Genomic DNA, 24,099 nt, shown 5'->3' with positions numbered 1-24,099 from the left:
TTCTTTATGTTTATTCATAAATTCTAAAACCTGTGAGATAAGCAAGCCTCGATGCACATAAAATTCTGAACTTGTGAAATATCAAAGTTAAATTAAATACACCTAAATATGGCCTAGATATCTTGCAACTTACTGCTTAGCTCATATGAAAAGAAGTTATACATTTCTTAGGAAAATATTTGCTTAACATTTGTTGTGCTATTGTTTTACAGATGAATCTACATCTGTTAAAATCCACATCCAGGCCTACATATCAACTGTCTAAAATTTGAATGTATTCAGTATTCAAGGACTCTTATCTTCCCCCCTGAAATTTCTAAATAATTTACAATCCAAGGTATTGATTTTGCCCAAAGATCAAGACTGGTAAGATCTGCCAGACAAAATTCTATCCTAATCCCAAAGAAAAGAAAAGAAAAGAAAGATGTGGGCTATAAATTCATTATCAGACAGCTGGGCCTTCATTTTAATCACTAAAATGAACTGGAGTCTTTTCACAGCTGGAAGTGGAATCACACCACTAGAATTCTACCTATAGTTGTTCAAACTATTCCATCTTCAACCCTGTTTCAAAATTAAAATGAAACAAAATACTGGAACACATTATATTGCTGGCTTTCTATAACTTGATTATTTCCTGACTAGTTGCTCAGGACAAAGCTACAGGACTACAGGAAACAAGTATGCAATTCTTCCTGCAAAATGTCAATAACAACAACAACAACAAAAAATAATAAAAAAATAAATATGATCATAATAAAACCCTAGACCCTAAATGCCACTTCTTTTGACACACATACACATAATTAAGAGTAGGAGGAGATTTTCCAACTATCACAGCCCATCAGACTTTCAGTACCCCATCAGTTGGAGGCTGGATACAGACCACTATTTACTGGACGACAATGAGACACTTTTCAGCCATTGTAATTTAGGTCTGAGAACCAGACAGTGAACAACTACACAGCTATGAAGGTTTGTTAAAAAAGCTATTAAGTGGATTTTAATAATCCATGCACAGTCCTTCCCACATAGATAAAGACAGACAGCATGGTTATCGTCTTAACTCATTAAACTAATCATGCTTAGAATTTTTAATGAGCATTGAACTCTTATCCTGTTATTCACCTATGAGCTGCTTCCTAGCTTTCTATTTCATACTTTTTCTGTTCTTCACTTTAATTTTTTTTCCTGACTGCTTCACAAACATATTAAAAAAGACATACTATTTTTTAAGGTGAATTTCCCTCAGTACCCTTGCACACACACTCTCATATGTGGTTTTTCAGTTCTGGTAACATATCTGCATTAAGAAACAAGCTCTGCAATGAATATTCCTTCTCAGTTTTCACCATCTTCAAGACTACACCTATAAAACAGAGAAGTAACATTACATGGTGCTTTTATACACGACGACTACAGCGCAGAGATACTGAGGGCATGAATCATAAAAAGAGCTGCTGCAAAACGCAATAAACCCAGATGCAGTTTTTTTCTACCTGGTGTTATTTAGATGCCTAACAATAAGATCCATACAAGTGAGCTTATTAGTGAAAAGGTGCTGTAGCCTGTAAGAAACACCAATGAGAAAAGTTGTATCCTAGATACCTTCTTTCTCAGCAATTCTTTACTGGGGAAAAACCATTTTGAACCTTTTCTCTATTAACAGCTTAAACCAACCTTATTCTGACAAAATGCAGAAGCAGATGATGTTCCCTCCTGAATGCCCAGTGGATGCATGAGATACAGATTATTTTAAGTCACTCTTCTGTTATATGGTGGTTGAATGCTTATTTCCTACCTCTTAAGTGAATGCTCAGACCATCACTCTTTTGAAAAAGGAGGAAGCTGATCTGTTTTATATAGGATCATTAAATATTCATCAGGCCAAAAAAAGGGATAAGGGAGAAAATGTAAGAAGGGCTCTCTGGCCTCTGGTGATTAAAACACGAGAAGGGGGTATTCAAAAAAGGAAAGGATTAAAGCTGCATCTGAAGCATCTTGTGTGAGCTTTCTACCTACTTCACTGCAAAATCAGAAACATGTAACCTCTCCTCCAGCCACATTTTGCATGGGATATAACTCTGAACTCTGAAAATGTCACTGACTGGCTTCCGAAAAAGAACTAAGTATATCTACTTTATGATTTCTGACAGTGCTTAGGCATTAATTGGCATCTAGCTGCTCAGCAGTGTAAAGTTCAGATGGTTCTGTGTGCAAGCAGATTGGGGACAGGCTTAGGTGACATTTTAGGCACCAATGGAACAATTCTATAGAAATTTACTTTTTTCCAGGTTCAGGCAGATATACTAAGATACTTCATTTGGAATGAGACAAATAAATCCATGTGGACATCTAACCCTGCATGGCATACCCCAAATCACCTACTGTAGTAGTGCTGAATTTGATCTTTGTCTGATCTGGTTGGGCTCTGGAGACATTGCTCCAACTACCTGGCCAAATTTCCAGAACATTTTGGTTCACACTTATAATGTATGCCAGCAAAATTTAGGTGCCTATACATGAGGGATGCTCAGCATTGCTTGAGGAACTTGGTGGTACAGCTCAAGCTATTAAAAGCTATTTGGGAGTCTAAAGACTGACTAGGGTTTTCAAAACCATTTACGTGCCCTGCATTTAGTGATATCGAGAAAAAAAACCCACACAATGCTTATAAAACTTTTTCAGTGCCAGGTTACCTTTACAAATCTGGCCTGAGAACGTGCTGATGAAAAACATTCACTAACGAGACCTTACTACAAGTCTAAAACCTCTACTGTTGGTAAGAGCGGTACTGACATGATGCACACTGTGTCCACAAGTAAGTCAACACTCGAATCATAAAACATATTTGCAGTGTGCGCAGGGAGGCTCATGTGGGCTTTAATGTAAGCAGTCTGGGTAACAGCAGCACTGGAAATGAACCATTAGGACATCCCTGCAAGGTAGATGGTGAGTTAGTATCCCGAAGTCCCTTGTACTACGCTGCCATAAAACCTATCCTGTCATCACTGCTACTGTCCCCTTGTGCTACCCAAAGTAAATTGATAAAGGTGGCTAAAATATAAAGCATCCAGTTTGCAGTATAGCTATTACTGAACTGCCACAACTTCAGCTCTACAGTAAATCAGTAGGATATGCTGGTGCAGTTCTTATCCCGTATCTTTCCTTTAAATCAGCAGTTCAGAGATCTCTTATTGCTGTGCAGTGGCCCAAAGAAAGGATTCCTCCTTTACAACTTGCCAGTTCAATTACCAGCTTCATACGGATTTTAGAATTTAAGGGGCTGATGCCTTGCTGCCATCTTTTGATTCGGGCAGGCAGTCTGACATCATGGCACCTTTCAGGTCATTTATGAAAGATTTTCTTCAGAAGGAAAGGCTAGAATTTGGTTTTGTTTATTTGTTACAAAGAAAAGCTGATGTAGGGACTGATTATCCAACATTTTATGTTGGAGCGATTCCTAGTACACCAGTGTTTGAATCTGGGTTGTGGAAAATAGAAGCAGCAATTTACATATGTTCAGCCACTGCCTCCCCCTCCACAAATGTTAAGTTCCCCTCCTTATTCCCCCACCAGTATTGCAAATAAAACTATCAAACATAGTTCTTTAATATATCATAGTAAAGCAATTTTTTCTACTCAGCCAGGGGAAGATTCTTCCCCCCCACCCTGCTGTATTAGCAACTGGATGATCTTTTGAAGGCACACAGGATCATCCACTGTTTGAACAGCAAGGCACTATGTCTCACTGGATTATGCTCCGTGATTAATATTGGTTTAGGTTTTAAAATCTGTGAACAGAGGATTCATTCAGAATCATATGCAAGAGCCATGAAAGAATCCCAGGACTATCAAACATCTGCTGAAAACTGTCTGACAGGGTTTTGTGTTTGTGTTCAGGCATGAGGTGATATGGAGTGAAAGCAGCAAGAAAAAGTGGATGAATTTGGAGCTACTGAACCAGAGAAGTAGCAAGTGGGGCTGATAATTTGAGCATCTGTGTCTGTATCATCTCTTGCAAGACCATAAATTTCAGGCTTGAGCACTTGAACCTGCCCTTCAGGCATCTTTCTCATCTGAATTCTCTCAAGACTGTTGAAAATATTGATTACCATTGCCCTATCACTAAAAGCACAGCAGAAATAAAGGGGGCTCAGAGGCAAGCAGTGAAAGTGATTGAGACATGAAAAGTTTTCCACATAGAACTTTAAAGATTTCATCTGTTTAATTTAGAAATGAGACAAAGAGTGGCATGATAGAGATGTATACAGTGGTTAGGACTATACCAAAGCTAAATCATCTGTTCCTATTCATCTTTTATCTTTCGGACCAAAAGCCAAAAATGTTAAAAATAGGAAAAGGAAATGCTTTGTAGAATGACATGATCAATTTAGGGAATGTACAGTCACTAGACCTAACAAAATGGGGATTAGAAAAGTATTTGACATGCATGTGAACCCAAACAACAACCCTTTTTAACAGTTAGAAAATAAAAAAGTAAATTGTGCTTGGATAAAACCTACTCCCAAATTGACTACTGTCATGGTTTAAGCCCAGCCAGTAACAAAGCACCACGAAGCTGCACGCTCACTCCTCCCCCTCGCCATGGTGGGATGAGGAGAAAATATAAAGGCAGGCTCATGGGTTGAGACAAGGACAGGGAGGGATCACTCACCACTTATGGTCACAGGCAAAAGACAAGCTCAACTTGGGGAATAAACAAAATCAATTTAATTTACTACCAATCAAACCAAAACAAGGATATGAGGAAGTAAAACCAAACCTTAGAACCCCTTCCCCCCACCACCCCACTCCCGGTTTTCTCCATCTCCTCCCCCCAGCAGTGCAGGGCGACGGGGAATGGCGGTTGGGGTCAGTTCCTCACACGTTGTCTCTGCCGCTCCTTCCTCCTCAGGGGCAGGACTCCTCACTCTTCCCCTGCTCCTCTGTGGGGTCCCTCCCAAGGGAGACAGTCCTCCATGAACTTCTCCAACGTGACTCCTTCCCACGGGCTGCAGTTCTTCACAAACTGCTCCCGCGTGGGTCCTTTCCACGGTGTGCAGTCCTTCAGGCACAGACTGCTCCAGCGTGGGTCCCCCACGGGGTCACAAGTCCTGCCAGAAAACCTGCTCCGGCGTAGGCTCCTCTCTCCACAGGGCCACAGGTCCTGCCAGGAGCCTGCTCCAGCTGCAGGGGGACAGCCTGCTGTCTCACCACGGGCTGCAGGGGCATCCCCTCCTCCCTCACCAACCTCACTATCTGCAGAGGGGTTTCTCTCACATTCCAATCCCACTACTCACCACAGGTTTCCCCTCTTAAATCTGTTCTCCCACAGGTGCTACCACTGTGGCTGACGGGCTCGGCCTTGGCCAGAGGTGGGTCTGGCTTGGAGCCGGGGAAGCTTCTAGCAGCTTCTCACAGGAGCCGGCCCTGCGGCCCCTCCCCTGCTACCAAAACCCCGCCACACAACTCCAGAACAGCTATGACATGATAATCTGCTTAATGTGTGTTTAACTTTCTCCTAGCCTCTACTTCTGGCCATTTACAGAGACTGGAGGATACACAGGCTTCTAAGGTGATGTTCCTACAATATGGGAGTGCTAGCTATGTAATTATCTTATGTTTCAGATAAGTTAGAATACTCCTTTAGATCACAACAAATGTTAAAATTGATGCTTGCGGTACTACAGCAATAAACATAGATGGAAGATGAAGGATGTGATTGAGGAGATACTCTCCAGCTGTAGATTTCCTGACCTGGTTATTATTGGATTGGCTGTTGGGTTTCATATTATCCTTTACCAGTTAGAATCTCTATCCCCCAAACATCATGCCAACCTCAGTGGAATGACTAGCAGTCAACAAACTATTTCCAGTGAAAATCATCAGTTGTGAACAATTGTGTACCAAGATGCAAATGGTTAGTTGAAATTACACCTCTGAGAGTATCTGCAAAAGTATTCTCCGTCAATGACTGGTGCGGATTGGTGTGTCAGGCAGTCCTTGCTGGAGGGCCCCTTGTCTGCCGCATGCTGTTTCCCTGCTCCCTCAAGACTGCTCCATAGGAATACTCATACCTTGAGTGTCATGTATTTATGCATTAATATGCTTTAAGCTTCTTATGAAAATAAAAGGATGGTCCTGAGGTTTGTTAACAGAAACAATAGCAGTCTCTTTAGCAGTGCCAATCTGAATCAAGTCCAAGGCAGTATTAAAGGTGTCACATTTCTCTCCAGTAGCTCCTGAAATGAAATCCGAACAGTCTGTAAAGCTTTTCCTCTTCCTCTGCTGTCATTCTTTACTTTCACACCTGGTGAAATCAGCACCCACTCGATTTCCAGTCCTTGCCTCTCTAATTCTCAAATGATTTCACTTTTACTGCTGACTTCTGCACAAAAGGTCCCCGGACATAACTGGCAAGTAAGGATGTCTGGACAGTGGAATTTTGCCTTACTGGGATATTTCAGATAGTTTTGGCCTTTCACTTCATCCTGCTTCACTCCAGAAAAAAATTATTTGCACACTCCAGAAAACAATATTGGCACTACTGAGTTTTTGGCAAAGAGGACAGCTTGTTTCATTTCCATTGGTCTTCTTCCTACTTAGTTATGACCTGTTTAGCTTGCAGGCTGACTATCTTGTCTGGGAAGCATGGCAACCTGCCTTGTTATCAACTGCATGGCAGAGAAATCAGGGAACAGACAAACCCGCCATGTTCCCAGCTCCCAAGAAGACTGCCTGGCCTACGGGTTCCCAGTCAGCCAGTGCTTGGCTTGTCAGGTTGACATAAAGAATGCTCCTCTACTAATTTGGGAACCACCTGTTTAATTTGCCAGTCACTAGCTAACCTGGGGGATGACTCACCAGGCAGCCATCTGGTTTTTCATAAAAAGTTTTGACAGAATTACATGTTTGCATCTTTCAGTTCTACAGAAACTTAGCAAAAATGGCTCTTGTGGAAAAGTTTCAACCAGCTCTGTCAGGACCCTTGTTGATCAAAGGCTGGAGGGACGTCAGGCTCATGTTCCTATAAGATCTTTAATGGTTCCTTAGTTAGGAAAAACCTATGGTGTGGGGGATAGACATTGGGCTGGATTGCCCATCTATGCTGTTCCTTACTACAAATATGGAGAAACGTTAAGTATCTAGGATTCATTAAATCCAAGGTCGACAGACAGCTACACCTACTAATTGGCTGACACGCCATGCCATTTAAAGATTCTCTAGTATGTGCTGTTCCTCATTCTGCAGATATTTTTAGACCTCTGTTTTATGTAGATTTTCTCTTCCTAAGGTATTATTTTTATCTGCAGTTTCTTTGCTGTAGACTTTAGGCCTTATGGGATTCTCTAAACAGAGAATAATTTGTCCTTAACAGAATATTTGCGATCAGTGATTTTTTTCTCTTAGCTCTTGTTAAGCCAGATTCTCACGAACACTTTTCTTATCACTCCAGGCCTTCCTAGGATTACATCTAATTTGCCACATGGAGTTATTTCTGCACACAGAATTAAAGCCCTTAATCATATTTGGTTTAGTGACTCCCATTTGCTTAGCAATCTTGAGACTATTTTGCCTTCTGTTTTGTCCTCCTCTAGGGCTGATGATGACTTGATTGATTCACACAATCCATCAGTGACTGATTTCTTAGGCCAGTTACCTTAGTACAGAATATCACTCATGTCTGCTTTTCTTATTTTCGTTTACTGCAGAGTTATACACAAAAATGGGGGAGAAGAACACTATATATGCACACACTGTCCATACAAAATATCCATAAAAACCCATTTAAATTTTGGCTCATTCTCATTACCTGCAGTATCTTTATGAGAAGATGGCTAGGACATGATCACTTGTCACAAATGAAGAGCTGCTTTGTGCCAGTGAAACCTTGCACTTGTTTCTTCTGTGAAAAATTATAAATAGAACTGAGCTTATAAGAAAAAAAATAGCTTAGTGGCTGGAAAGCAACTTTAAAGAAAAATGATGTTCATAGCCATGCAGGCAGTAGCTTGAAAAGCAGCTTTTATAAAACATATTTAATGTTTACAGTCACTCAGTGGCTGAGAACAGTAACACTTTTAAAATATGTTTAATGTTTAAAACCACTTGGTGGCCAAAAGAACAGCTCTTGCTGAAAAGATATTTAATGTTCAGAGTCATTTTGTGGTGAGGAAAAAGCAGCTTCTTGTTAATTTTTAACATTTACAGCTGATCAGTGGCTACTAAAACAACTATCAATACAACATGTTTTATGTTTAGAGATGTTACGTGCCTGTATAAAAACAATTCCTACATGTCTCAATACTACGCTAAAACATGCCAATACCTTTCCCTCAGTAATAGTACCATTGACAAAAAAATAACACATAATCCCAACAACTCTAATGCAATATATCTTGAACCTAAAGATGATTATGCAAACCACAAGACTGTACCAATAATTACAAAGCTTCTCCTTATATACTAAAAGAACTAATACTTAGCACCATTAAAACGACCAACATACACATTCAGAGCAAAACCAAATAGCTTAATTTTAATAATGAAAGTATTGGTTGGTTAACCTAACAGAGGGGTCTGCATCAAAAGACTTGGGTGTGATGAAATAGAAAATGTTATTTGATTTACACTACTGAGCTGGAGTAATGTCAGCGTGTGGATAGGAACATAATGGCTTTATCTGCTGTGACATGAGTTTTTAACTTTGCCCACTTCCAGTTAGACACAATAAAGTAGGCCTGGATATACATGAAGCAAGACTCAAATGCTTTGCATGAATTTGGCACTAATACTGACATTTGGGGACTGTGAAACCAGCTAGCAGAAAACATTTATCCAGTGTCTCACCTTTTTAACAGCAAAAGCTTCTCAGACTTTTTGCTGTGTGCATGTTTGTAGGGTCCTGTCTCTCACAGCTTTCATTTTACATAGATTCTCCCAGCTAAATTTGGTATTTGCCAAATCTCCTTGTTTTGCTGACAATTTCCAACAGACAGGGTGTATGAAAAGAAATTCACAGTGAGTATGACAACAGCCACAATCCTTTAACTAAGCAAGCCTTGATTCTCTGCATTGTTTTCTTCCTCCCTTTTGATCTAAAAGGGTTTTGTCTGTAAGGCTTTTCACAGTAGTTGAAGCTGCCCAGGTTGCCTAGTGATCTATCATAATGTCAAGAAACACTTTTGTTTCAAAAGCTTTTACTGCCTACTTGTAATTTCCTCTCAACAACTCAGTATTGTTTTTTTTATTTTTGTTTCGGTTTGTATTTTTGTGCAATGCCCCTTATACATGGGAAAAAACTCTTTGACAAAAGGCTAAGCGGCCATAACCTGCCTTTCCTTCTGCTCGTTCCTTAAAACTCACCTTTTCTACAGTGGCTATAAAACAGTCTGATGTTCAGTGCAGTAGCTGTTTCTTTTCACAATTAAAAAAATGAATCAAAAAGACAAGATCTGTAATTAAGAAGGCAGTTCTAAATGAGAAACCACTGAAACATCAGCTGTGATGGATAAACTGCCATCTGACATAGCCCCAGGACAGAGAACTGAAAGACAGTGATGGGACATGAATTTTTCTGAACAGGTACAACCTAGGGCACCAGATCTGACCCAGTCAATGGACAAATTTGTATGCTCTGTAATAAAGTACCAAATTAGAGGACGTGTGGATATGACCCTGTAAGGGGGGCGTCAGTACAGTTTTGTGAAAGGAAGCCACTCTGTTAAAAACTACTGGGTGAATCAGAGAATATATAGCTCTAGATTACTTCCCCAAAGGCTCTTGGGGAAAAACTAAAAAAAAAAAAGATAGATTAAGAGAGAACAGCCTTTTTTAAGATAATATCCAAACAAAAATAGAAATAAAATGGTAGGAATAAATTGCCAGTCTTTATATGAGAGGGGGGGTTGCCACTGGCATCTCACTTGGATCTGAACTCATAGGTTGCCAGTAAAAGAGAATATATAAGCAGGTGACAACTTGACGAAATGAAAGCTTGACTGCAAAGTGTTACAGGGAAATCTTAACGTAACAAGTAACTGGGGATAGGGGATTTCACACTGAGAAATACAAAGTAAGAGGCATGGGAAAAAAATACCTTATCATTACTTTCACAGAAGTGGGTTGTAGCTCAGTTACCTATTAACTCTTGATCTTGGGATCACTGTGGAAAATCCTCCAAAGTTTTCATGTCAATGATCAACAGTGGACAAAAAAGGGAAAATGATTGATGGGAATATTAGACAAGGAAAAGAGAACAAATAAGAGAATAACCAAGAGTATTTGAGATATTTGTATCTTGAGTATGGCATCCAGTTCCCATCATTGCCTCTAAGGACTCAATAACACCAGAAAAAACCCTGGAGACCAGGGTGGAGCTGGAGGGGCTGCAGACAGGGACTGACAGATTATACTGCCAGTTATCTCTCCATGAGTGTGTGTAATACCATTCAAAAATCTCTCTGGCCTCTACAGATTCCCAAAGTAATATCTTCTGCAACAGCCTGGGTACGCTTCTGGAAGTCCTTAAAAATATATCGCCAGAATCTAGGAATCTGTATCAAGGGAAGGATCGTTCAGTATTTGCTCCGATGCCTTATAGTCCTTCCTTCCCCAGCCTCTGCTCAGTGTAAGCTTCAGGCTAAACTCAGGCACACGGTACTAAAGCCATGCCCAAACCGGAGTGCAGGTTCCTACCCACCAGTTCATCGGGTTAGTTTTCTACACATTGTAAGTCTTTCACAGGAAACTACATAGATGGATATATTAAACATATGTTCCATTTGTGAATGTATATATACAAGTCTTTGTCAATGTTTAAATATAAGCCAATGCTTAAATATAAGCCAATTAAGTATTCACTTCAGAAGGAAAACTGCCAGAAAATTTATAGAGACTATTTTTAGGCTCTTAGTACCATAGGAGGCAAATCCATAACACTCTTCAAGTAGCTGCCTTGCACCACGGAGAATACCCAGTAAAAATAACCCAGTAAAAATAACCTGATACCAACTTTCTAGTATCATGGACTATTTTAGTGTTACAACGTAGTGTTACAATTGAGGCAGTTTCAAATAGAATATTCAAGCCTAATCAGTAATACAGCTATTTAATGTGAACATATTCCATTACTCATTAATTAATAACCAAAAAGGCAGAATAATTGCCACAGTGATCTGGAGTTTGTAGAGCCCCCCCCTAAGCAATAAAGAGTTAATCTAATGGAAAGGTATGAAATGAAATTGCCTAGGAAAGAATATATGGAATCTATACGTTATGGAATTGATGGGTTTAGTACAGCCCTAGCTGGTCTGTGTATAAGTATAGAGGAATAATGGAAAGACCTTAGAAAACAATTAGGACACTGTGATAGCAGAAGTTATAAATTTGTCATGTGTAATACATATGATCAATTAAAATCAGCATAGTCAGTGAAGGAAATGCATGAGAAATGCAGATGCATTTCTGTGCACATTTTTATGTATAAATATATAAAAATATATAATAAGATCTTTCCCTGAATGTGTGTTTAACGCTGGTATGCCCCGACTCTCAGTCATCTGGACTGATAGCTTTAATAAGGGGATAACCTTGGTTTAAACTCACCATGTATTTGCATGCTTATATGAGCTATATTGCAACAGAAGCTGGCACAGCTGCCAGAAGCAACAACAGTTGATTAAACTATACTTAAGGACAACATATTTTGCTAATACTAACTTAAAAATGGGGAAATTACAGCCCCCTTTTCAGTCCTCATGCATACACTTCTGTTTCTGGTTTCTTCCATATTTTAGAACTCTTATTAAATCAAGACAATATTTTCAAATAAAGATATTGATAAGACCAATCCAAGATCAGAAAAAATACATTAGGAGTCCAGCCCTTAAGCTTTTGTAAGTCTCTTATTAGGCATAGGATAACAGCATAGCAATCTCTGTTCTTAAAATACTAGTTCTGCGTTGTAATCTGACTCCATCTGCTGAGTTTCTCTGCAGGGAATTTCACATCATTCTCCTTCCCAAAATAAATTCTTCACCATAAAGTATTCTGCACCCCATTTATTATGTGAGCAATACACTGTCAACTTTGGAGGTACCAATATCCTTCTGCAACAATACAGAAACTATGCACACTTAGAAAGTATCAGAAATAATGGAAGTCATAGATGGGTACAGTAGCCTGCATGTTACACCAGGTGGTAACCAAAGGGCTTTTCAAGAGAAGATCTTTTTTGTTTATATCTGTGATTGACTGTCCTTTCCATCACACATGAGCAGATTACAGTGCATATATGGAAGGAGTGAGGCTAGCTGGCATAAAACAGGTAGGTGTCCTGTGTGGGCTTGAATTATAGTTTTAAAACACAGTAAACATGCTGCTAACATTTTCTTTCTTAGTAAAAAGCATATGAAGGAATTTGGCTCCCAGTAAGGAATGCACCACTAAGTAAAAATGGAAATCCTAAAATTATCTCTTCTTCAGAAAAAGCTAAAAGATATGCATTACCATAATCTTTTTTAAGGAGTGGTATTGATTAGAGGGAAAAACAAACAAACCCCAGTGTACAGAAACTGTAGAAGAAACTTCAATATAGCCTCAAACCAAATTTGAAGGGAAAAAATAAATTTCCACCTAAAACATGCATGGAAAATACACAACAAAGTTCTTAGAAAATCTACCAGGAAAAACTTGGATAAGACAGATATGTCTAAATCATATCTACGTGCAGAAAACCAGATATTGAGGATCCTATGAATTTCCATCTTTTTGTACCTTTTTGAGTAAAAAATCACCAAGGTCCAGGGTAAAGTTGACGCACAATTTTATTATAACTCTGTGACTGGAACTCTGAATCTGGGCATGAATGCTACGGCATCTTTTCAGCCACCAAAGCTTCAGCAACAGCAATTAGTATGAGGGCCAGAGCTGTTACAAAAATGAGAACAGTGCAGCCATGAAAATTTCTAAAATGTGTGTAATGGGTCTAAAGGACGCTTTTCTTCCCAAGACTTCCCAGCCCCATGCAATCCTCTCTTACGGCTGCAGACTGTGGGGCCTCAAGGGTGTTTTATACAATCCACTTTATTTCACTGTCCAAAATGGAATATGTACTGCGTGTTTACATTGGGAGTTAAGTCTTGAGGATTTTATTAGCTACTTCTCTGCCCCTCTGTGCCCCTTTTAACATGAACTCTGGCATCCATATTTTGCTCCTTATTACCAATAATCTTAGGCTAAACTACCAAACTGAGTAAACCTTTGCATGAGAGTGTCATGCAACAACAAAAGACAGCAAGTCACTAGTCACAAAAGCTTGTCAGGCTCATAGAAATGACTGGTAAGGGGGAAAAAAAGGCATGTTGTAGTGCATTTCCCACAATGGAAACAGAGTGCATGAGTGCAGTTCATAATAAATATTGTTGCAAAAATGTATTAAGTGAAGTTTAGGACATTTGGGAATTGAAAACTGGCAACTAGAAAATGGAAACGTAAAAAAATAGATGAGAGGAAGAGTTTATCAGGGCTTTTGCCTAAACCAAGACAACCATATGCTGCACCAGCTAAAATATCAAAGTGATTTTCAATGTCAGCCTCAGGCAGTGGTAGGTCTAGGCATCTCTGTAGGTGCAACTAAATGGTACTGATGATAGGGAGCAGTAGTTTTAGATCCTCTGAGAAATCCGTGCTCACATAAGGTAGCAAAAGCATAGATAAGAGAGAGCAAGAGAGTGGAGAGACCTACATCGGAGAAGGCACAATCTCCTGGCACATCACAGGCGACAGAAGGCATTTCTGGATATTTTTGCTGCAAGACAACCCATCAGCAAAAATTATCTGCTTTAGTAACCACTAATTGCAGTTTAGGCCTCCATTTAGGGCACCATTTCCTTGCCTTGACTTTTCTGATCAATTTTCATCCATCTTTTATTTTTCTTATAGAGGAAAATAAAAACTGTTATGAATAAATCTTCCAGAGGTAGTGAATGTGACTGAATAAAGTGAAGATCAAAAGGATGCATTTTTACCATGGCATCTAATGCTGTTTTTCCAAAGGAGAATAAATTGAAAAGCATTTATTTTAAAACACTGTATGCATGACACAGCATATTCAGTTGCTTCTCATTTAGTCATGCAACTCCCAGTCAATGTAAAAGCCACAATGCATGGCACACCTTGAAGAGAGTTTCCCATAAAATAAAACCACTGTTAGCATTTTGTCTGCTGCTGCACACACATATTTAAGAAAATAAGAAAGGAAGACGAAGGGAGAGCAACAGTCAGAGAATGAATGCACTGCATTCCACTGTGTAAATAGCATTATTCACTATTATTTTGCTCATTTCTCTCTTATCAAGTCTTTAAAAAAATGTAACAACTAACCATATATTCACTGGTAAGAAAATTTCATTCTGAACTTGCCACAGAAATAGACTTCAAAATATAAAAAAATGTTTTCCATCTATAAATAATATAACTGTAAGTAATATTACTGGGCATCTCTATAGGGGCAACAACAATAGCGCACTTATACAGTGAATCTATGGATGCACCTCTACGGGTGACTGTCATGAACTCGTCCCTACACTTGCATGAGATTAATGTGATCATCTCTACATGTCTATTCATATCATATTTTATCACATTCTACCACTCTTTATCACAAAATTTAAAGTACTTCCTCATTAATTCCATATAGCAACTTGTGTAGATAGCTAGTTGCCTCCCGGATAGTCTTTCAAAACATCACCATCTGAGCCACATAGCTGAAGGGGCAACAGGATCCCTCTGCACATTTCACAGTCAGAAAACTTCCAAAACTGTTAGCAACTACAGGGAGTATTAAATGACTAGTACTGGCTTGTGAAGCACTGGGAAAAGAGAGCTTAGGAGAGAAAATGGCAATAAGCTGAAACTAGCACTGGGAAGTTAAAGGCCTCCCAGCCCAGAATGAATTAATTTCTGGTGCCCGCAGGGAAGCCCGAAGTGCAATCTGGCAGCAGGACACAAGCGGTGTGCTTGTGTTGCAAACACACTGCTCAGGACCACTGCAGAATCAGCCATCAGGCAGAGACCCGAAGGGCCCATTTAGTCTATTCCCCTGCTCCAAAGCAGGATCAATGCTCTTTACGTCTTCCCCGGCAAATGCCTATCATTTTGTGAAAGTCCTTCGAACAAAAACCTATTCCAGTGCTTCAGTATCCTTATTACAGTCCACCTTTCTTTGGAGAGAAAATGAGTCTCTCCCCTGTACACTAGCTTTTTGAAAACTTACCATGTTTCCAGTCAGTCTCATCTTTTTTTTGACTTAAAAATCCAATGCATTCAGTATTTTCTTGGACATTAGGTTTTTGAGACCTTAAGCTAGTCTTGCTGAGCCTCTCTGACTCCCGTTCTTGCATTGTGGAGAGCCAGGTGAGGGCAATCGTTGCTTTCAGCACCCACAGTGTGGCAGGACTTGGATAAAGAATCATCCCCTAATTCATAATTAGTAGATCATGCAAGTGCTGCAGGAGTTTAACAGCCACAAAGACAAGAACAGTAAGTGGCAAGATGCTGTTGTACCATCTAATTCTGTACAGCAAAAAGTCAACATAAACTAGGAAGAAAGGGGAACACACTTCATCATGTGAAATAACAGGTTTGGGGATGCACAGAACCCCTGGACCTTAGCAGACCTGCCTTGAATATATTTTTTTTTTCCTTCTCCTGTCTTCAGAGACTTACAGCCACAGGCAGGCACTCATTTTGCAGGAGAGTGAGTTTCTAAATAAGCAAATAAAGCTAAAACAAAACTGTAATCTGTATATTTCTAAGCACAGAGAGAGACATTTCTAATAATAAGGTTTAGAAGTTATATTTTCATTTCAGCCTTCTCTTTCTTTCCTCAGCAGGAAATGCACATTGAGACAATTAAGTAATATGCAATTAGTTATCAAGTGTTTAAAGCATCTTACTCACCCACTGGAGACATTTCCGGGACACTGGCAACATAAGGCCCATCCAGGAACTTTGGCTCATTATCGTTAATGTCCTGCACTTTGATGATGAACTCTGATTCAGGCTCTAGTGGTTTCTTTGTGTCAACATCCACAGCCTGAGCCCGGAGTGTGTAGAAAGGTTTTTCTTCTCGATCTAGGCTCCTTATGGCATGAATGTCTCCTGTGGTCTCATCAATGGTAAAAACCGTACCAGCACCGTCTCCTGAAAGGGTGTATTTAACAGTGCCCACTCCCTTGTCCAAGTCAGAATGAAGCTTGAGAACAAAACAAAAAAAAAAAAAGGAAGGAAAAGAACATTAATGGCTTTTTCTATGCTGGAAGGCAATTATTATTTTTACTTTTTTTCTCTTACATAATAAAAGGCATTAGAGGAACCAATTTCATAAGTCCTTAACTGCCTCTAAGTGCATGGAAAAAATGTAGGTAGTATGTTACCTAATATTTTCACTCCCGTCTAGTACCCAGCACAGAGAGCATTTCAAAATTCTACCTGCTTTCTCCCATGAATACTGTTCACTACTAAAACTGCAATGAAGCAGGGCTTCGGATTTGTTATAAACTGAAATTTAAGACCAAGGATGGAAAACCACCAATAACCATGTCAAACAAACATGAGCTGACATGAGAGAGTGTCAAAAGCTTTCAGAGGCATTTGGCTTTCAGAGAAGTGGAAGGGAAGTATCTAATTTTCATTTCACACACAAGAGCTTGACGGAATCCTAAATTCAAACTCAAAGTCAAACCTGGTTTAAAAAAGACAATATATACCTCTTAATTACAGTAAGTGCTAAACGGACTAAAAATACTACCTTTTACACAAATATTTGATTGTTTGTTTCTGTCCTTTCCAAGATAGTCACATTGCTGACAGTGTGAAGTTGGGAGTTCTCTTGCTCATTGGAAGAATACAGAACTCAATCATTTCTGCCTTAACTCAATTATTTCTTCCTTAAATACCAATATACACATTTTCCAGGCTATTAGTACATTAAATCTCTATTTCTAATTTGAAAAAATACTTGAATACAAGTTCTTGGACGTTTTTGGCCATTTGATCAGTGTCTATACTACTATAATGTGGCCTTAAACACTATTTCAAATGCAGGAATTTTTGAAATTGAAATACAGGATGATTAACTTCTTTCTCAGATGTCTTTATCTGTTTCATGCTCATCCTTTAAATACATCTAAGTTTTGAATAGGTACTCAAGGTTACATCATTGATGCTGAAATATCTTGTAAAATATTCGCCCACTTGTCCCATCTAATGAGGACTAAAGAGATCTACTATAATGGACACAGGTTGGAATGAAGTTTTCAAGAGTGAATTCCCTTAAGCAGTATAGTAAAGCGATTATGAATATAGGCTTTATTTACATGATGTACTGCCCAAGGTGAAACACAATAGAAGAAACATGGGACATGAAAGGAGATTATGTAGAAAATGAATTACTGAGAAACTAAATGGTTTTGGTAATGGGGCAAGAAGCTAAGCTACATAGAAAGAGGTAAAGGCAATTATTAACATTTATAGCTATTGCCTTGAAATTGAAAATAGGTCCTTGTGACTGTGGAAGAGGTCATGGTTTGTGGGACAGAGCGAACATGAACATAGTCTCTTCTTTGTCTACTTTTTCATCTCATCATTCCTGCTCAGTGAATATACTAGATTCTGATCTTTCATCTAGCTGCCCCCTGCGTGCGATTTTAAATTATCTCTCCAGTCCGAAGTAAAGCGTTTTGCTTCTGAGGTGTTAAATATTTCCTTGCTTGCAAAATGAAACGATAATGCAGCCTGAGATAATTAATGTCTATTTCTTCCTCATCATTTTAATTTAAGTGGCTCACAAGCTTCCTGCTGTTCCATTATACCTTGCTCAGTTAAAACTTAGTATTTTCCTTCCATTATCATATAGAGGCTTACAGACACACACGGAGTGAAAAAAAACCCCACAAAATGATGATGAGAAAGTTCAAAGACAAAATGTTAGAACCTTATAGAGGGAACCACACCATTTTCTTGCTTGTGTCGCTGTATTAAATAAAATTTGTCTGGGCTTTATTGTGAAGTCTACCTTGTTCCATACTCCTGGAAGTAAGAATATCACAGAGCAAAAGAATGTGGTTTCAAAGTAGGGATTTGTAAACAGGGAAGCGTGCCAAGAATGTTGTCTCTACTTCCATCTCCTGTCATCAGATTTGGCACTAAAGCTGAGATGGTTGAGTGTCTTTCTGATGGCCAGCTGAAGGTTTTATGTTCAACTAGTAACAAATCAGGCTGCACTGCATGTGTTACCCCAGGACTTGGATTATACTAGAGAGAAATAATTACAGTTGCTTCCTCTAGTTGGCGAAAAAGGTAAAAAGTATAGCATGAAAAAAGCAAAACAAGGGCTCCTAAGAGAAAGGAAGAGTGAAAAACAAAGACAAGAACAAGCATAGCTTTTTTCAAATGTATTGGAGCAAAAAAGCTTTGTAAGTGGCAGCATTAGCAATTCTACAGTTACAGATGAGTTTACTGTGCTTCACAAATATCAATCAGCTAGTGTAACCTAGTAATCATTCTGTTGATTTAAGCAGAGCTGTATTGCTTTGCATTAGCTGGGATCTGTCACATTGTATTTATTCAGCAAATCATGCTAATCTGCCGATTTCTATATAGGCTTCTTAGATGTCATTGCTGGACAATGGGCAAATGCATGCTTATTTGTAACCCACATTGAGCTGTGCAATTTCTGGGGCAATTCAACATTACAAAGTGTCTAATTACTGTAAGGGAATAGCTGACTGATTTAATTTAAAATGAACTAAATTCTCCAACAATAAAAGGCATGCAATACTGAGATTCAGATGCAAGGATGGAGAGAGAGGAACTAGTATTGGTTGGACTTGCACAACACTAGAAAATAATCCTGACTTTCAATGCCTGAAATTTTCCAGAAAGCAGTTTAGGCTAAAGAATAAGTGCTTGCTAGTGTGTCTCTGATTTATATGTTACAAGCTGTATTGCACTGGAAGAAAAGGCATTTATTTTTTGTGCTGAAAAACATACAGAAGATTTGTGAGAGACTAGTGCTTCTGACACTGTGTCCTGCAGTAGTTTTGGGGTTGTATTCCATTTTTTCTTCTTGCTTGTACTTATTTTCTAATTCTTGCTCTTCTGCTATTTGAGCAAAACTTTTACAGGGCAAGGGAACAAGTGCTCAAATCTTACCTACCCTCCCCCGCAATGTGTTTACATTTCAGAATTACTTGAATTTACTGCAACAGGGTGGTACAAATGATTGTATTCATATGGATTTTTCTTCCTGTTACGTTTTCTCTGTAAATGCTGAATATTAAAAAAGCCACAAAGGTTTGCAAATTCGAGGGATTCATTTCTACTTTTGTCAAATCTGTGCTGTTAGTCTCACTACCTAAGTAACAGAGAGTTTAGTGTCAGATCTTTGGGCAAATCTGCCACAAGTGTAAAATTAATGATTTTTTGCAGCAAACTCTGTTAGTGCAGAAAATCATGAATATTCTTCTGTGATGGCAGATAAAGACATATCATCCCATAATTCTTGGTAATATGTGCAAACAATAACACATATGGCAAAGGAAATGACTGATAAAAAAATCCAGTATGAATAATAAGATGGACATTATTGTGAAATACATTGCATAAATCTATGCAGAAACTATGACAGTGTTCTTGAATCATATCCAATACCAGATGTCAGACTGAGTCAGTCTACAACTCCATGTGATCTAGCAATCTGCTTCAGCCTATAACTAGCTGAAAGCCAGTTTGCTTAAGAGAGGATGAAAAAGTTGGTAACAACTCACTACAAGCACACCTGGGAGAAATTATTTATTCAGTTCTTCAGGCAGTTATGTCCAATTCCTAACAAGCAGTATGATTATTTGTATTTTAGCAATAAATTAAGACCTTACTGCTTCAATAACTCAGTGTTATAAAGTCCATGTCGCTTCAAGAATTCATACACCTGCACAAATGATTTGATATTACATATGAAACTGCATGAAAGATCAAGAAATGCATTAGCTAACGTACTTCAAGAACTGCTGTATACTCCTACCTAAATTCAACATTGCAGTAGTATGGATCAGAAGTATTTGTTCCTTGGTGCTCACTTGCTCGTCAGTATCCTATGCATCTGATGCTCAACTGTTCATCTTCTCTTTTATTAAACACTTCAATGACTTGCATTAGTAAACTTACAATTACTTGGAAAGTCAAATTTGCAAATTCACAGACATAGGTAAAGAAATCAGAAGCAAAAGAAACTTAACAAATTGCAAAATAGTCTAGCCTTAAAATGAAGTAATCACAGAGGATGCAAGAACAAGGGCTATGACATTCACTAGGATTGCTGTGATCTTAGTTTCATAGCAATACAGACATTGAAAAGTTGTTTTATGAATTGACTGGTTCCCCTTCTGAATCTCTCATCCATATACAATTAAAAAAAAAAGGTAGAGAAAGAAAAGAGGAGGAAGTAAAAAAGTTTTAAATGTCAAGGAATGTTTAACATGCCTAAATTGATATATCCACCCTGTGGTACGCTCTGAGATTCTAGGTCTTATTCCACTGCCAATTTCACAGGCTGAAAAAAAATTCACTGTTCAACTTATTTATTGCTAGTAGATCAATTTAAATGCTATATTGCAGTGCATATTTGGACTGAAAACATTGCTAAATGTTCCAAGATTCCAAGAATGTTCCTTGCATGCAGAATGGTACTAGTTATCCATCCCACATCTGTATCTTTACATAATTTTTCATTATGCAATATATTTTAGGACCTTATTCCATTATTTCCTCTGCCTGTATCTACTTCCAAGTACCTCCATTTGCTCTGTAGCTACCAGTTCCTTCCCCTGGCCTTTCTTGGGTAAGATGTGCAATGAAAACTGTTCAAGAATTCAAAATAGCCTGTCAGCTCCAGTATTACCTAAGACTGCAAACCCAGAATGATGTTCTGGACTGAGGAAAGGAAAAAAGGTCATTGTTGTATGGAAATCGTAGACACAAGCAGAGCTATTTTGGCAATCCTCTACCGCAAAAGTCAGTGCATTGGAACAGGGATGCCCACTACAGGAGAGGAGGGTATAAATGAGCCTAGAGAAACCTTTGATACTAACCACCTAAGAAGCCTTTCTATTTGGAACATTGCCCTTTTAAAAGATACTTATTCTACACATATTTTCTATTGGCAAGAACTCTATGGTCTACACAGATTGCACAGTTCCTTTTAAAAACTGGTAACTAGATTCTAATGTACTGCTTTTATACAAACATTTTTTTTTTTCTTCCATCTAAAAATATATAAAAGTTGAAAACTTTCCTGAGATAAAAGAGGGGGGTGAGGGGTTGTCAGAGACTTTAATTCAGGAAATTGAGTAATAAAACCAACAATGCAATTGCTGCTAATCAAATCCAAACAAATATTTTTTCTTTCCTCCCCTCTCCATCACCCACCCATGTCCCCCACCCCCCACCCTCCAGAGGACATTTAGGGACCAGGCGAAATCTGCTCACAACACACTCAGTGCAAATGTTTCTTGATCCTAAAAATTTGGATTACCTAGGGCATCTTCTGAATAGCCAGTTAACACACATTAATCAGGCAAGACTGCAGACTAAAGCTTGTGTTGGGAGGAGTTAGGACACTACTACAAAATGGGTCAGAGGAACAACAATCTGCAAAATAGGAGTACGGAAAGAAGTAGCAACTAAAATCATAGAATCATAGAATCATTTAGGTTGGAAAAGACCTTTAAGATCACCAAGTCCAACCACAAAATGATGAGGTAAAAGAAAGATGGACAAAAAAAAGAATGATGTTTTTTAAAGGTCATTTGTACAAGATGGTTTTGTTTCCTTTTAAGACTGAAAATTATTCGCAGTAGAAAGGGGTGTCTTCGTACTAGCTTTGTACAGGGCTTTTACAAGAGACCCCCATGCATGACTACGCTTTCTTAGTGCTATGAGAATTTTAAACAATAATTAAAAATGTCAATTAAAGGATGCATCTATATATAAAAATATATAAATATATATATTAAAAATACACCAAGGATAAAAAAAAATTATTATTTGAACTAACAAGCTGTGCATATCTTATCACCATGACTAATTTTCTTAGGGATGTATTGCTATGGCTTCTATTCCGATGTTTAGTAAAATATCTACTTCCAAGAATTAACATTCTTCTGTCTAGTTTTTATAAAACTGCTAATAGACAACATGGTTCTGCATTTTGAAGTCTCTTTTGTACACTGTCCAAATTAGATTAGAATACTTTCTTATTCAAGAGGAATTAAACAAAAATGTTTTCTACTCTTTTTCTAATGAGTCCTGTTTGGCAAATAAAGCTGAGCTTTATTTAAATTAAAACACCGATTATCCAATTAAATAAAACATTATCTCCTTCTGTCACAGGGATTTAGTTTAAGCATACTAAGTCAGACCAGACTTTTCCAATAATGAGTGTAGTAATGATGGCAAATAAGTCATTAGCAAGGAATAAAAACAGTACCTGACCTGGTCAGTTCGAATGAATCTTCATTCCTATCAACATCACTGAATTGAGGGGCCAGGGATTGTTATTTTTCTAATTCTGCTCTACAAGAATATTTTTGTTGCACCATGTGGAATTCAATAATTACAGTTGCAAAAGCACATTCCAAAATAAATATATTTTTTGGTCATGAAATGCAATCGCCCATAGACAGAAAAAAATTGCTAAATTAAAAAAATTGTGCACTAGTAAAATACTGAAAGAATAAAAATCTATCAATAATATCTCATTACAACTTGATTATACAAGTAATTATATATATAAGCTACAAGTTGCATATATTTCTGATGATGACATTTACATGACCATTTCAGCTGGAGTTGATGCATATAGAAACACTGTGTCCTGGTCCTCTCTCTTAAACTTTAATGTAAGAATCAATATTGGAAATCTTTTTTTATTAAATTATTCTTATTGAACTCATATAACTCCATATTACAATGTGCTCTGTGTATGTATGTTGAGAGGTTTAAGTCCACAGTTATGCTGAATTCCATTTGAAAGAAATGTTCTGCAGAATGGTAACAGCTGATGGGACCATGAATCTGCTGAGGCCTCTAGGTATTACCACGGTAAAGTAAGAACGTAATCACAGGTTCCAACAACAAATTCCAGTACTGGCCATTAGACAACAACAGAAGACAAAATTTGAGGGAATTTATCAACTTCCAATTTCTTCTTTCTCCAGTGCAATTTTATACATCCTGCTGAAGTAATATCAGCTACAATGAAGCATGCAGCTGCTGCTGACAGCTCAGTGGAAAATGATTTCACCATCTCATTAAATTTTTATAATTTCAGAATTTTTCAAAGTATTTAACAGGAACAGAGCAGGGGATTGAATCTGAAACCCTCTCAGTCCAAAGATCTTAATGCATCATATGGAAAAGGTGAGGTTGTGCCATGCATCTTCATGAACAGATGTGGCCTTCTCCTTTTTTTTCACTACTGTGCACTGGAAATCTATGGTAAACTATCTTGTGGTTCAAAGGAGCCCGTGCAAGACATCACCTGTTACAACCGAATGCGTTTCAGTTGGCACCAGTGGAGCTGGTTTGATTTACACCTGTGAAAGCACTGGCACTCCCTCTGTACCAGTGCCTGGCTAGAGTGCCAGTGGCTCAGTGGGAGCATAACATTGATGCCTGAAACTGAGAAATGAGGGAAGGGAATTTGCCACAAACAGGGGTCTGGGGAAAAAAATCATCCCAGCTTTCAGCAGCAGATACTTGTATTCCTTTTCAAGGCAATGCTTATTTTTTAATTCTGAAAACTAAATGAAGAAAAGACAACATTACAATCAAATTCTACATTCTTGCTATTTAATGGTGCAAGATCTGCAAACCACCCAATGGCATTGCTGTAATTAATTAAAATGGTAAGTATACAGGGGTGGTGCTCTTTTTAGGTAGTATATACGATCGTAGTATTTCCTTTTTGAAACAGGAATCGCTGTAAGAATATCAAAAGACCTGCATCTCTCTGGATGCCACATACTGAGAGTA

At 38.3% G+C, this 24,099-nt stretch overlaps 1 protein-coding gene across 5 annotated transcripts in view; it reads right to left on the bottom strand.

Annotated features, from left to right (window-relative positions):
* Positions 1–24,099, bottom strand: part of CDH12 (cadherin 12) — a 394,341-nt gene that overhangs the window by 118,159 nt on the left and 252,083 nt on the right. For all 5 annotated transcript variants that reach the window (XR_008234241.1, XM_052781074.1, XM_052781082.1 and 2 more), the window contains one exon: positions 15,967–16,261. Coding sequence is in view for 4 of the 5 variants with exons in the window: in XM_052781074.1 (XP_052637034.1) it covers positions 15,967–16,261 (295 nt within the window). In the remaining variant the exon portion in view is untranslated. The remainder of the gene's footprint in view (positions 1–15,966; positions 16,262–24,099) is intronic.

Source organism: Harpia harpyja, chromosome 1, assembly GCF_026419915.1.
Source record: "Harpia harpyja isolate bHarHar1 chromosome 1, bHarHar1 primary haplotype, whole genome shotgun sequence".
NCBI classification, from domain to species: Eukaryota; Metazoa; Chordata; class Aves; order Accipitriformes; family Accipitridae; genus Harpia; species Harpia harpyja.
Note: the sequence above shows the minus strand (reverse complement) of the source record. Positions and strands in the feature narration are given on the sequence as shown.